The sequence below is a fragment of the Penaeus monodon genome, chromosome 13, assembly GCF_015228065.2.
Source record: "Penaeus monodon isolate SGIC_2016 chromosome 13, NSTDA_Pmon_1, whole genome shotgun sequence".
NCBI classification, from domain to species: Eukaryota; Metazoa; Arthropoda; class Malacostraca; order Decapoda; family Penaeidae; genus Penaeus; species Penaeus monodon.
Genome location: NC_051398.1, coordinates 47,599,334 through 47,613,237, shown reverse-complemented (window position 1 = coordinate 47,613,237; position 13,904 = coordinate 47,599,334). Strand labels below are relative to the sequence as shown.

Genomic DNA, 13,904 nt, shown 5'->3' with positions numbered 1-13,904 from the left:
CTCCCTCTCTCTCTCTCCCTCCCTCTCTCTCTCTCCCTCCCTCTCTCTTCTTATTCCCTTTCCTTCTTCTTTCTATTCCCTCCCTCTTATTATTCATCCCTCTCCTCTGCCTCTTCTATCCTCCCTTCTCTCTCTCTCTCTCCCTCCTCTTCCTCTCCCCTCCTCTCTTTTTCTCTCTCTCTCCCTCACTCTCTCTCTCTCCTCCCTCTCTCTCTCTCTCTCTCCCTCTCTTTCTTATTCCCTTTCCTTCTTCTTTTTCTTATTCCCTCTCCTCATTATTATTCCTATTCCCTCTCCTTCTTATTCTTATTCTGTCTCCTCCTCCTTCTTCTTCTTCTTCTTCCTCTCTCTCCTCCTTCTTCTTCTTCCTCTTCTCTCTCTCCTTCTTCTTCTTCTTCTCTCTTCTCTTCCTCTTCTTTCCTTCTTCTTTCTTCTCTCTCTCCTTCCTTCTTCTCTCTCCTTTCTTCTCTCTCTCTCTCTTCTCTTCTCTCCTCTCTTCTCTTCTCTCTCCTTCTTCTATCTCTCTCTCTCTCTCTCTCTCACCTCCTCTCCTCTCACTCTCCTTATCTCTACTCTTACTTCTCTCTCTATCTCATCTTCTCACTCCATCTCTCTCTTCTCATCTTCTACTCTCATCTCACATTCTCTCTCTTCTTATTTTCATCTCTCTATCTTCTTCATCTTTCTCATCTCTCTCTCCTTTCACTTACCATCTCTCTCAATATCACTATAACTCACTCACTCACAACCTCACTATGACTCACTCACAATCTAACTATAACAAACTCACACACTAACTATAACTTGCTCACAATCTCACATTAACTCATTCACTATCTCACTATAATTTACAATCTCACTATAACTCACTCACAATCTCACTATAACTCACAATCACACTATGACTCACTCACAATCTCACTATAAATTACACTCTCACTCACCCTCACTCTGTCACTGTCACTCTCACTCACCCTCACTGTCACTCTCACTCTTGCTTTAATTCATACTCACACTGTCACTAGCTCTCGCTCACACTCACACTCACACTCACACTCACACGCACACACACACACATATTTATTTATGCATGTTTGTAAGTAAGTCATGTATGTACTTATGTATATGTATTTATGTATGTATATGTATTCATGTATGTATATGTACGTATATGTATGTAAATGTATGTACATGAATGTATGTATGTATGTATGTATGTCACTGTCACTCTCACTCTTGCTTTAACTCATACTCACACTGTCACTCGCTCACACTCAGACTCACACTCACACTCACACACACACACATTTATTTATGTATGTTTGTAAGTAAGTTTATGTATGTATGTATGTATGTATGTATGTATGTATGTATGTATGTATATATGTATATATGCATGTATATATATATGTATGTATATATGTATGTATGTATTTATGTATGTATTTATGTATGTATCTATGTATGTATTTACGTATATATTTATGTATATGTATTTATGTATGTATATGTATGTATATGTATGTATATGTATGTACATGTATGTACATGTATGTATGTATGTATGTGTAAATATATATATATATATATATATATATATATATATATATATATATATATATATATATATGTATATATTAATATGTAGATATATATATATATATATATATATATATATATATATATATATATATATATATATATATATATATATATATTTACACATACATACATAAACAAGTTTGAAAAAAAATCATTATTTAATTTTCATTACATATATCCAAATAATGTGCTACATGGTACAATTACTTTGACATTAAAAGTACCATTCTAGTTATAAGATAATTATAAACAACAACTGATCATAACTATGCCATAGAGTACTAATATGCAAATGTGGGCTGTCTATGGCTATGGCAATGGCTTCCCTAATATAGATTTTTTTTCCATTTTTGTATTATGACTAATACTTTCAAAGTACCACTTTGTCATTATTACTAAATATGCAATAACTATTTTTCAAAATTTTATTTTATCAACTAAATTCTTTTTTTAAATAAACACTATTTTCACTCTACTCAGGCCATAAGCATCAGTTCATTGTATTCAATATCTAAAATTAATCCTATAATATTACAAACAATAACAACAATGTATGCAATTAATGTGATTGCTTAATTGAAAAGTTAACTAAAATATTAGTATCTAATAAGCCACATTCAATCTCTGATATGAATTCTGGTTGAGCTAGTGCCTTAGATATCAATTACTCTACATAAAAAAGAAATGCCTTTAAATGGCAATTACTAAAAATAATCATGATAAATCCTTTCAATTAATATCATGGTTTGATATAGCAAAAAAAAAAAAATAACAACATTACAATCAAAGGTAAGTCAACTATTAACAAATATGAACATGTCATGTACAATCACAAAATAGAACAGCTTGCCAAATTTATATCTGAATACCATAATTAACACTCAATTCTTTTTTTATTATTAACTTTTCATCACTGCAGACATACAACAGAATAAAAATTGTGTTACAACTTTCCTGCCAAGTGTATTACACAATAAAAATTCATATATCTTATAAAGTAAAAAAAATCAGTATGCTAAACTGTTACACCTTTTACCTTGTGAATGTTTTGTTGTATACATTGTAAACAAAAAATGTCAGGCATAATTTGAGGTAAGATCTTTGCTTGCTATGAATCAATATACAAAATTTGGTAAATAAAAATACATATATAAACATTATAAAATACGTAAGTATAGTTGCAAGGTCCATCATAACAAAGTGAATACTTACATTCTAAGTTACTACATGTCTTCATAACTAACTAAAGAAACCAGTCTACTCACTCAAGAAGTCATGTTTTGTAAAGTAATTCCACATTGTGAACAAAGCAAAAAATGTAAACGTTCAGTAAAATAAATATCATATTGAACTGTATGTGAGAACTATGAAGTAAGTTCATTAAAGATAATGAGGTTTATGAGTTTTAATATGTGTGAAATGTGTGAATTATGTGGTTTCCTGTCATAAGGTATGAGATCTAAAGGCTAAGGCATCTGAGTTATGTGTTATTAAGATTACGAATATCAGGTTTAGGATATGCAAGTGTGATAAAGTGTTAAGATTATAAGGTATAAGGGTTGTGAATTTTGAATGTTCCGAGATATGGCGATTGCAATATATGAGGTTCACTAAGCACGGGGGATACAAGGTATGAAGACTACGACGTATGTGGGCAATGAGGAACAAGTTATGAGTGTTCTCACCTGTATGTGGTTGGGCAAAGATCCTATTGGCAGCTGGTGTTGGTGGCTCGCAGACGAAGAAGCCTCTCCTGCCTCCACCTCCGCCGCTCCAGACTGCTGCTGAGGCTTCTTCTTGGGGAGGATTGTCATTGTGAATCCTTTACGATGTCCGGATCTCCCTCTAACGAGAGGAATGTGCCCAGAATGGGTGTAATTTGGTGCGCTTTGTCCAGAAAATGGCGAAAGTGTGATATCATAGACCCGTAAACCCTTGTTTTCGGCTGGCGGACAGGGGAGGGACGAGCCAGCCGCGTATAGATGGCGCTGGCGAGACGATCGCGCCGTCGTCGACGCCTTTTGGAAGATCCGACTCTTGGCTGCCCACTCCCGATCCCCTTCCAAGGAGGTTCGGTCTCGCTCTCGGTGCGATATAGACGAAGGGAGGGAGCGACGAGGGTTTGTTGTTATTCGTGCAGATTACTCTGTCACGTGACCATCAACAGCTGATGGCTCGCGAAGAGGAGAGGGAGGAGGAGGAGGAGGAGCCGAGGAGGGCCTGGTACAATACGCATAATGAGGAGGCGTTGGTGATGATGATGGAGATATGAGGAAGAGGAGATGGTCATGGCATTCGGCAGGGGGAGGAGTTGGTTATGGTGACGACGAGGGAGACGTGTTACCAGGCTATTGCATTCGGGAGGATGTGGGAATGATGATGATGGCGGTGTAAGGGAAGTAGGAATGGTGATGATGAGGTGGTGGTGACAGTCGGGGTAAGGGAGAAGATTGAATGATGATGAGGGGGGGGGATGTCGGAATGGCGAGGAAGAGGATGCGATAAATGAGGTGATGAATTCGGTTGGGGAGGAGGAAGAGGATGGGGTGGTAATACGGATGTTGCAATAGTAACGATGGCAGTTATATGCATAAATATGTAATGAGGAAAATGAAGGGACTCGACGATGAGGAATATCAATTGCTGAAGTGTAAGTCTTTGCGTCTCCAGCCATTCACATAGCTAAGAGATCAACGTACATGTAAATATCTGTACATTGGCTTCTGAGATTCAAATGTGACAAAGGATCGATGCATTCTAAACAAGTAGTGTACATGTTTTGTCTGCTCACTTTATCCTTTGTGCCTTCCATTAGCAAACGTATCGTGGGTTGTCCCGGCACACTAAATGTTTTGTATATAGCGGAAATCACTGTAACAGTTCATAAAGGAATTTCAGAAGCGATTTGTGTAGACAAATACAGCCAAACATTGGCCGTTGTCATACGAGATACAAGGCTTTAAGGAAATGCGTACATAAAAGATGACAACTACGTATATGGTTGTCCTTGAAATTCCTCGCATAGGAAAGGGCGGCGGAAGGTGACAGAGCGGAGTATTGCGTATTGATATCAGGGTGGGGAAGGTAAAATAAAGAAAAGGTTTCTTTGAATGGTTTGTTTTTCCTTAAAAAACATACATATACCACATACACGTACAGTATAAACAAGTGTGTATTTATCTTAAAGAAATACTTCCTCTCCATTGTCAAACACTAAATACAATATATATATATATATATATATATATATATATATATATATATATATATATATATATATATATATTTACACATGTTTATATATACTTATACATATGCTTATGTAAATACTTTATAAATATTTATATATATACAATATAAATATATACATATATGTGTGTATATATAGATATATATATATATATATATATACATATATACATACACATACAACACACACACACACACACACACACACACACACACACACACACACACACACACACACACACACACACACACACACACACACATAATATATTATATATATATATATATATATATATATATATATATATTTTATATATATCAGGTGTGTTGTGTTACATACATACACATATATTTATATAACGTGTTACTACACAATATATATAGGTGATGATTACATAATAAATATATGTTATATATAAATATAATACAACAAATACACACTAACTATAACACAATATATATCACATATATATATATATATATATATATATACATATACATATATATATATATATATAAAATGTATTTATATGGCTACATAATCCAAACATGCAAGACATTATCCTGTGTGCGGCAACCGGAACAGATGAACCTTCCTGTCTCCGCGATCAGTGCAGCACGAAGCCGGCACGCAGGTAGCGGACGACACTACTTGGATCGTGATGTTTTCTTCAAGATTAACGTTGAATGTTTTCTTGTTTTAGTATTATTATCAAGTACTTATGGCGGAAGCTTAAGTACATTTTATGGCCTTTAATTTGCCTGTAGTCTATAGTCATATATTAATATACATGTAATCATCCATAGGTATGTGTGTGTGTGTGTTTGTATAGATTGATTGATAAAGATATACAAGAAGATATTAGGTAGATTAGATAGATACTGATACACGTATGTGTATACATATATAGACAGATATAGATGGATTGATGCGATATTAATATAGAGTTGTATGTGTATATGTATGTATATATGTGTATATGTATGTATATGTGTATGTGTGTATATATGTATATATATATATATATATATATATATATATATATATATATATATAGAGAGAGAGAGAGAGAGAGAGAGAGAGAGAGAGAGAGATACTGTAGATAGAGGTATGGATAGATGGATCGATACATTAATTAGATAGATACTGTTACACAGATACACGCACACACACGTGTTTGTATATGCGTGTTTTAATATAAATGTTTTGCTTGTAAGACAATAAAAAGCCTGCCTCTCCATTTTTGGTAAATGGAAAACATCGACAGAAAAGGATATAGGTGGCTGCCAAATCCAAAGCGCTGCCAGGATAATAGGATGGTAGTGCCACCGCGAAGAAAATTGGTCCAAGCTGCCGAGCTTTTCATTTTTGTGTCTCGCATGGCTGAATTGTTCACATGTGTATTTAACCTGATATATGTGTACAGCAGCGGACAACTCAACATGAAATTAACAAAATCACAAAGGAAAAGGAGAGCAGTGGTTGGCAGAGTCACAAAAAAAAATCAGCAATTTTAGTGTGACCCTTGACTACGGCATTATTTCAAACATAAGCTACGTCCACAGCATTAAAATGTACCATACATTTTAAGCTGAATTATATTAGCTTGTGTCGTCTCCATCATTGTGTGTATGAAATTTTCATATTGAGACTAAGATTTTTTTTTTTACTGTTATTAGAATAATACGATAACAAATTTGAGCTTTATAAATAGTTTATTGGTATCAACGTATCAATTCTTTGCAAGTGTGGTACGAAATACAGGCCAGATATACTTGACAATCTTAAAATATAACTAATCCTGATCAGGGTTACTGGTATATATAAACTTCAACTCTATCAAGTATACATTATAAATGTCACACAATAGAATTCACCTTAATATTCGTTTTATATAATCTATGACAAAAACAACATTCGTATCAAGATACAAATATATCGCAATACCACAACTGCCCTACTTTGTTTGTTGATTCGCATTTCTTTAGAATATTTTCTACCAAAATATATACGAAATATACTGGTTATGTTCTTCCACAACAAAACGGACAAGACGAACACTGTATAAACAATACAGCTTTGAAGTCATTATTGAGAAACAAACGTTTCATAAAAAACTACGGTTTATGCAAATATCTTCTCTTCTCTTCGCTTCTTGGTCATGACAGTACCTGGCTTGTGTTGCGCCTCGGAGTGGTTAGCCAGCTCCGGCGGGCAAGTGGACACGGGGGAGGTCAGTATTAGCTGTTTCAGGTCGTAGAAAAGGTGCGAATCGTCTTTGGTCAAGAAGGAAATAGCCTTGCCATGCTTACCAGCACGACCCGTCCTACCGATTCTGTGGGTATAATCCTCGATGTTCTTGGCCATGTCGTAGTTAATGACCAGCGACACGTCCTTGATATCGATACCTCGACCGGCGACGTCGGTGGCCACGAGGATATCCTTGGCACCGGATTTGAGGTTGGCCAAGGCGTGCTCACGCTGCTCCTGTCCTTTTCCTCCGTGGAGTGTGGTCGCGTTGTATCCCAGCTTCTCCAGACCTCGCGCTAACACGTCCGCGCCCTTCTTCTGGTTGACGAAGATCAGCACTGGAGGGGTAATGCCGCGCTTCAGGATGTCGAGCAGCTTCTTGCGCTTCTCCTGTTCGCTGACCATGTACACTATCTGTTCCACGCGCTCCACAGGCTTGCCAACCGAACCAATGTATACGTACGCCGGTCGACGCAGGTACTGCCTTGCCATCCTCTCTACTGCGGGAGGCATAGTAGCGGTAAACATGACAGTTTGTCTGTATTTGTGTTTTGAGAGGAAATTCTGAAGCAATTTATCCTCGTCTTCTGCATCAGTCGTTATCCGGTTTCTCGTTAGTTACTGGCATGAATTTAAGGATTTTCTGGACGTCAGGCTCGAAACCCATGTCAATCATTTTGTCGGCCTCATCAAACACAACATATGTACACTGGTTCAGCACGAGATACCGGTTTTCTAGCACGTCCACAAGACGACCTGGCGTGGCAATAACGATCTCACAACCCATTCGCAACTTCATGCCCTGCTCTTCTCGAGACAAACCACCAATGACCGCAACAGTACGTATACCCAGAGGTCCACCAAACTTTGTTGTTTCCTCCTCAATCTGTTGCGCCAACTCACGTGTTGGAGCCAGAACCAGGGCGTACGGACCCTGATCCGCATCCTCCAGGCGAGCAATCTTTGGCAAAGACTGAATCCATTCCAGGAGAGGAATTAGGAAGGCCAAAGTCTTACCTGAACCCGTCTCGGCCACACCAATAATATCTCGATTCTGCAGGCCGATGGGAATGGCCTGCCGCTGAATGGGCGTAGGATCTGTGTACCCCACGCTGGAAATGATATCCAGGATTTCTTTCTTTATGTTGGATTCAGACCATTTTCTGATGGGGTTGGGAATGCGCCCGCCCTTAATAGCGATATTGTAATCCTCCCTGAAAATACGCCAATCTCGCTCCGTCATCTGTTCTGGCACTTTCTCGCTCCAGTGCCGGTCATCCCATCTCTTCTTATCTTCCTTCTTCTGCTCCTTCTTCATGCGAATGATCTCCTGGTCCTTGTCGGCCTGAGTGCGGCGATGCTCGATGTAATTCCCGTAGAACTTCGACTGGACCTTCTTCTGCTCCTTCAGATCCAACCCTCCGAAGTGTCCCCGGCCGAAAAAGTGTACGAGATGCTTGTTAATATAAAGCTCATTGTAGTCCACGGACGTGTCCTCGCCGGCATCCCAGTCGAAGACAAACTTACGGTCGTTCAGTCTGCGGACCTTCTTCTTCTTCTTAACGATGCCCAAGTACCTCTCGTTGACCGCATCTCTCTCCAGCTGCTTCTTCTTCTCCAACTCCAGGTCTTCCTTTGTTCTCTCGGGGCTCACGGTCTCTCCTGTGGCGGTCACGTTCCCGAGGGTCTTCCTGTCGGAGGGCCTGCTCGAGCTCACGCCGCCCTTCTTGGTACATCTGTTCGCGACTCTTCCGCTCATCATCCTGCTTCTTCCGCATCTCCTCAACCTGGCAAGGGAAATTGGGACGGTAAGGCTCTGATGACTGGCAATTTTAACTACACGATCAGTAACAGGAAGAGTATAAATAAGAGTAGATGTCTATATATATAAAATATATATATATATTATATATATATATATATATAATTATATATAGTATATATATATTTATATATGTATTTATAAATATATTATATATTTTATATATATATATATATATATTATATTATATATATATATTATATATATATATATATATATATTATATAGTATTAATATATATATATATATAGATAGATAGTAGATATAGATAATAGATAGAATAGATATATATAGATAGATATGATAGATAGTATAGATAATAGATATAGTAGATATATGATAGATATTATAGATATATATATATATATAAATAGATATAATAGATATTATAGATTGATATGTTATATTATATATATATAGTATATATATATTGATAATAGATATTATATATTTATATATATATATATATAATATATATATTATAATAATATATATAATATATATAATATATATATATATATATATTATATATATATATATATAATATATATAATATTATATATTATATATATTATAATATATATTATATATATATATATATATAATATATATATATATATTAATATATTATATATATATATATATATATAATAAATATAATATTATATAATAATCTAATATATATATTATTATATAATCTAATATATATATACTATATTATTATATCTATATAATTACTCTTTAATATATATATATATAATCAATATTATTATTTTATTTTATATAATACTATTATTTATATATATATTAAAATTTATTTCTATAATATTTTATATTTATTTTTTTTTTTTTTTTCTTTTTTTTTTTTTTTTTTTTTTTTTTTTTTTTTGTCAAAGCCACACAAACAAACACACCAATATCCAACACCTACATCTATATCTCAATCTAAATTCACATCCGCACCAACAACCCAAGCCTCGCACATCTACATCAGACTCCCGCACACCCACCTCCTCCTGACGACGCTTCAGTGCTTCCGCTGCTCTCTCTGCCTTGGACAGGAATTTGGGTCGACTGAGAGCCTCCTCCTCGGCCCTCTTCCGGGCAACCATTTCTTCGAGGGAGAGAGGTTCCTTCTTGATTTTCCTCTCTTTCTCATTGGGTCTGTCCTTTTCATCATCCTAGGAAGAACAAGGTGCTAGTGTAATGCAGGCTGTTGCATAAGTCAATCTTAGTGCAGTCATTATAACTTTCCCCGATTCATCTTTGAAAAATTAACACACCCAACTTTTATTACCAGATTGATTTTTTTTTTTTTTTTTTTAATCAACACAGCATTCTTTGAGAAAACAATTATCTATTTCATAAAAAAGAATGCTTACCTTGGGCCCAGATATTACCTAAAAAATAATGAAATATCACTGTAACTTCTGGATATCTCAACCACCAATGATGCACAAATTAATTTGCCGACATATTTTTGTGTTCTCACTACTCACCCTCTTTCTTACATCAAGGTAGAGGGTACTTCCTTTCTTTGCACTTTTATGAAATATTTGAATAAACTAACACCAATCCTCAAGCGTACACTAGTTTAACAGATAGTCCTGACCTACAAACAGGTGGATACTTCAGAATAAGAGAATGTCTTCAAAAATATCAATCATATTTACCTGCAGAATTAATAACTAACATTTATAATTAGATATATTGATCATAAAAACAACTGCAAATTAATTTCAACCATTTTAAACCCTTCAGATACTGTCCCCTAATATGATATGCACATCCACTAGTCACTACTTTATTCAATGATTGTACCCCAATATCAATATATAATATAAATTAATTTCCTTAGTCTTTCTCAGCCATTACTATTGTCTAAAGTCAATATATGGTTTCTTAAGGAGATTTATCAAAAATATATTCACTGGAAGTTGTTGTATGAAAAACTTTGTGAAAGTTTGATTATGAACATTTTCATTTCCTTTCTAAGCAAGATGTGATAGTAATATAAATTCATTTGTACAAATTTTGGGCCATGAATCAGGACAGATCAATCTATACCGTAATACTAAATCATACATAATACAGTACTTACAAATGAGTCATACAGCATAATAAAGATACCATTTGTTTTCCATACTAGTAAAAATGTGATCTTCTCAAATGGGCATTACATTTCTTTATAATGATTACAAACAAATAATAACCAATTATATATATATATATCATGATCATCACACAACATATAAATATTGCAAAGTCTCCCAGCACTGCAACAGCAATCAGACCCTGTTGTTTACCTATCACTTAATCTCTCTATTTAACAATGATTTTTTCTTGCTCATAATGGAAGTCTACTTACTCAACTATAATACTTTTTGATTACCAGTAATACCAATAATCAAAGCATATCTGTATGAGTTACCACTACAAGTGCAATCACATTTCATCTGGATCCCAACTCACACAATTCAATTGTTACTAATAAACAAAGTATGCTTCTGCATCAGTTATATCTAAATGTAAATACAGATATTGAACATATGCACCATAATTCTTATTGTCAACAATTGATACTCATCTATACATCACTTACAATCACACATGCATGTACAGTATGATATTACAAGTAAGATCAATCCCTTTCCTTCTGGATTTCAGAAAAAAAAAAAGCTCTGACATACACACCTCTTCTACTTTGAGCTCCTCTTTGGCTCTTGTGTCTGGCGATCTCTTCCTCTTATCCCCTCGGTCCTTTTCACGGTCTCTGTCTCGTCCCTTTTCTCTGTTGGGGGGCGTAAGACAAGATTAGCCCTTCAGGAATTGAAAAGGAAGGGGGGGACTGAAGGAAGAATATGGGGAGATGTGCAAGATTTGAAGCTGATCATAAGTTTTTAAAGACGGAGAGAGAAATTAATGAAAATGAACTCACTTACGAATCACTTGTGATATTTTAAAGCCTTATAAGCATATTGAAGTCATTAATAATTTTTTGAAGCAACTAAAAATTATATTTTCTTATAATCAATAAACACAGAAAAGATCAATAACAACATACCTGTCTCTGTTGCGCTCTCTGTCTCTATCATAATCTCTGTCCCTCTCGCTGGCTCTATCTTTTTCCCTCTCTCGGTAGTGATCCCGGTCCTTGTCTCGATCTCCCCGGTCTCCTCGGTCTCCCCTATCTCTCTCCCTGTCTCTGTCTCCACGGTCACGGTCCCGATCACGGTCGCGGTCTCGTCTCTCCTTCTCCTTCCTCTCCTTTCGGTCTCGACGGTGGGACCTTAGCCCCGTGTCCTCATCCATGATGGACGGTCTGAAAAAATTGTAGTTGTTAAATATGTAAACGGAGAAACATGAACAATAGAAAGAAGGGATTGTATGAAAGGGTATAAAAGGAAAGTGAGAAACGGAAGATGGAAAAATCTGAAAATACTTTAAACAGTGCAGTTTGAACCTCTGTTACAAGAAGGATTCTTAAAATGAAAGAAATTGCTAAAAGAAAATTATAATAACAAACAAAGAATATATAAAAGGAAGATAAAAGGAAGGAAAGAAAAATTGCAGGAAAATAGCTTATAAGTAATTCTTTTTGGATATATAGAAGCTGAATATACTATTGCTTTTATATGAGGAGCCCAGAATACTAGCACAAGCATACTCTTATAATACATGAAAAGCCCTCCAAAGCCTGGTAACATTTAAACACACATAAGAACAAAAACAAAGAATGCATGCCTATTTGTTTTGTAAATGTAGTATAAAACCTTGTATACAAAATCCTATCATTTAAACCAGAGGAAAAAAAGAACATTAAATGTTCACAGCTGGAAGGTGAACAGAACAGTTACTTTACATATCTCCATTATGTGCAAGTAAAGTTTCATTCAAGAACAGCAGTATGGAGTGCATAGGGGTGTAAATACCCATTCTTAATAGTATTAATCCTCACTCAGCACTTCTTGGGTTCCAGTCAATTGCAAACATCCTCCACTTTATACATCCATTGGTATACAGCCATTGGTTGACACTCCACTGGGTCTTACTTATTAAGAGGAATATAAAGGATTGAGTCTTAGAACTGGTGTATTTGTGAGGTTTTACAATTACTGTGGTATAGCTAGTGGCACTTCTGACCACATAGGTCTAATGCTCTTCACCAAACTTTACCTTTGTTTAACAGCCAAATAAGACCTGTGTCTGGTTAAGACTCTTTTGTTTGTGTGTGCATGGCCTACAAGCCACATCCATCAGAGCAGCCCCTCTAGTATGCCTAATGCCCAGATTTTGGGCCAATTATGGGCAGCGAAGCACCTGGCTCCAAGGGGTTAATCACAGATGAACCATTACTGATATTTGTTTCAAAAATGTTTACCCTAAAAGAGAAAAGTTTCAAGACTATTGGAAAAAGATCTACAAAAAGATTATTCATTTTGTCTAAAAAATGGATTCATTATATTGGATTGTTACTAGACTATCATGAAAAAAAATAAAGGATATAATATCTGATTACATCACAACCCTATTGTAGGTGCGAGCAGGTGAGTGAGTGAATGAATGAATGGGTTAATGGCATGCCCAGTCATGGCAACTTATTATTGAAAAGATTTTGTGATGTGAGGGACCAGTCTCTGGCAAGCGTGTCTATACTCTAAAGTTTTACCGATGGACTGACTGACTGACTGACTGACTGACTGACTGACTGACTGACTGACTGACTGACTGACTGACTGAGTGTGTGTGTGTGTGTGTGTGTGTGTGTGTGTGTGTGTGTGTGTGTGTGTGTGTGTGTGTGTGTGTGTGTGTGTGTGTGACTAAGTTTAACCTAAATACTACACATGACTGTCTCCCATGCTGAATTTTTGGCAATTGAGAGACCATAGCTATCATTAGGATATCAGAAATCTTGTGCTAGAGGTTTTTTTTTCACACGTTACACCATGTTAGGAAGGAGATATCTGAAAGTTGATAATT

General features: G+C 35.7%; 2 protein-coding genes across 2 annotated transcripts in view; both read right to left on the bottom strand.

Annotated features, from left to right (window-relative positions):
- LOC119580395 (OTU domain-containing protein 5-B-like) overlaps window positions 1–3,524 on the bottom strand; it is a 17,777-nt gene extending 14,253 nt beyond the window's left edge. Inside the window, exon 1 of the mRNA XM_037928525.1 lies at window positions 3,288–3,524. Within this exon, the coding sequence (XP_037784453.1) occupies window positions 3,288–3,416 (129 nt within the window). The 5' untranslated portion in view covers window positions 3,417–3,524. The remainder of the gene's footprint in view (window positions 1–3,287) is intronic.
- A 3,024-nt stretch (window positions 3,525–6,548) lies between these two features.
- LOC119580394 (probable ATP-dependent RNA helicase DDX23) overlaps window positions 6,549–13,904 on the bottom strand; it is an 8,868-nt gene continuing 1,512 nt past the window's right edge. The window contains 6 exon segments of the mRNA XM_037928524.1: window positions 6,549–7,696; window positions 7,698–8,738; window positions 8,740–8,889; window positions 9,935–10,105; window positions 11,619–11,715; window positions 11,989–12,246. Coding sequence (XP_037784452.1) covers window positions 6,977–7,696; window positions 7,698–8,738; window positions 8,740–8,889; window positions 9,935–10,105; window positions 11,619–11,715; window positions 11,989–12,236 — 2,427 coding nt within the window. The 5' untranslated portion in view covers window positions 12,237–12,246 and the 3' untranslated portion in view covers window positions 6,549–6,976.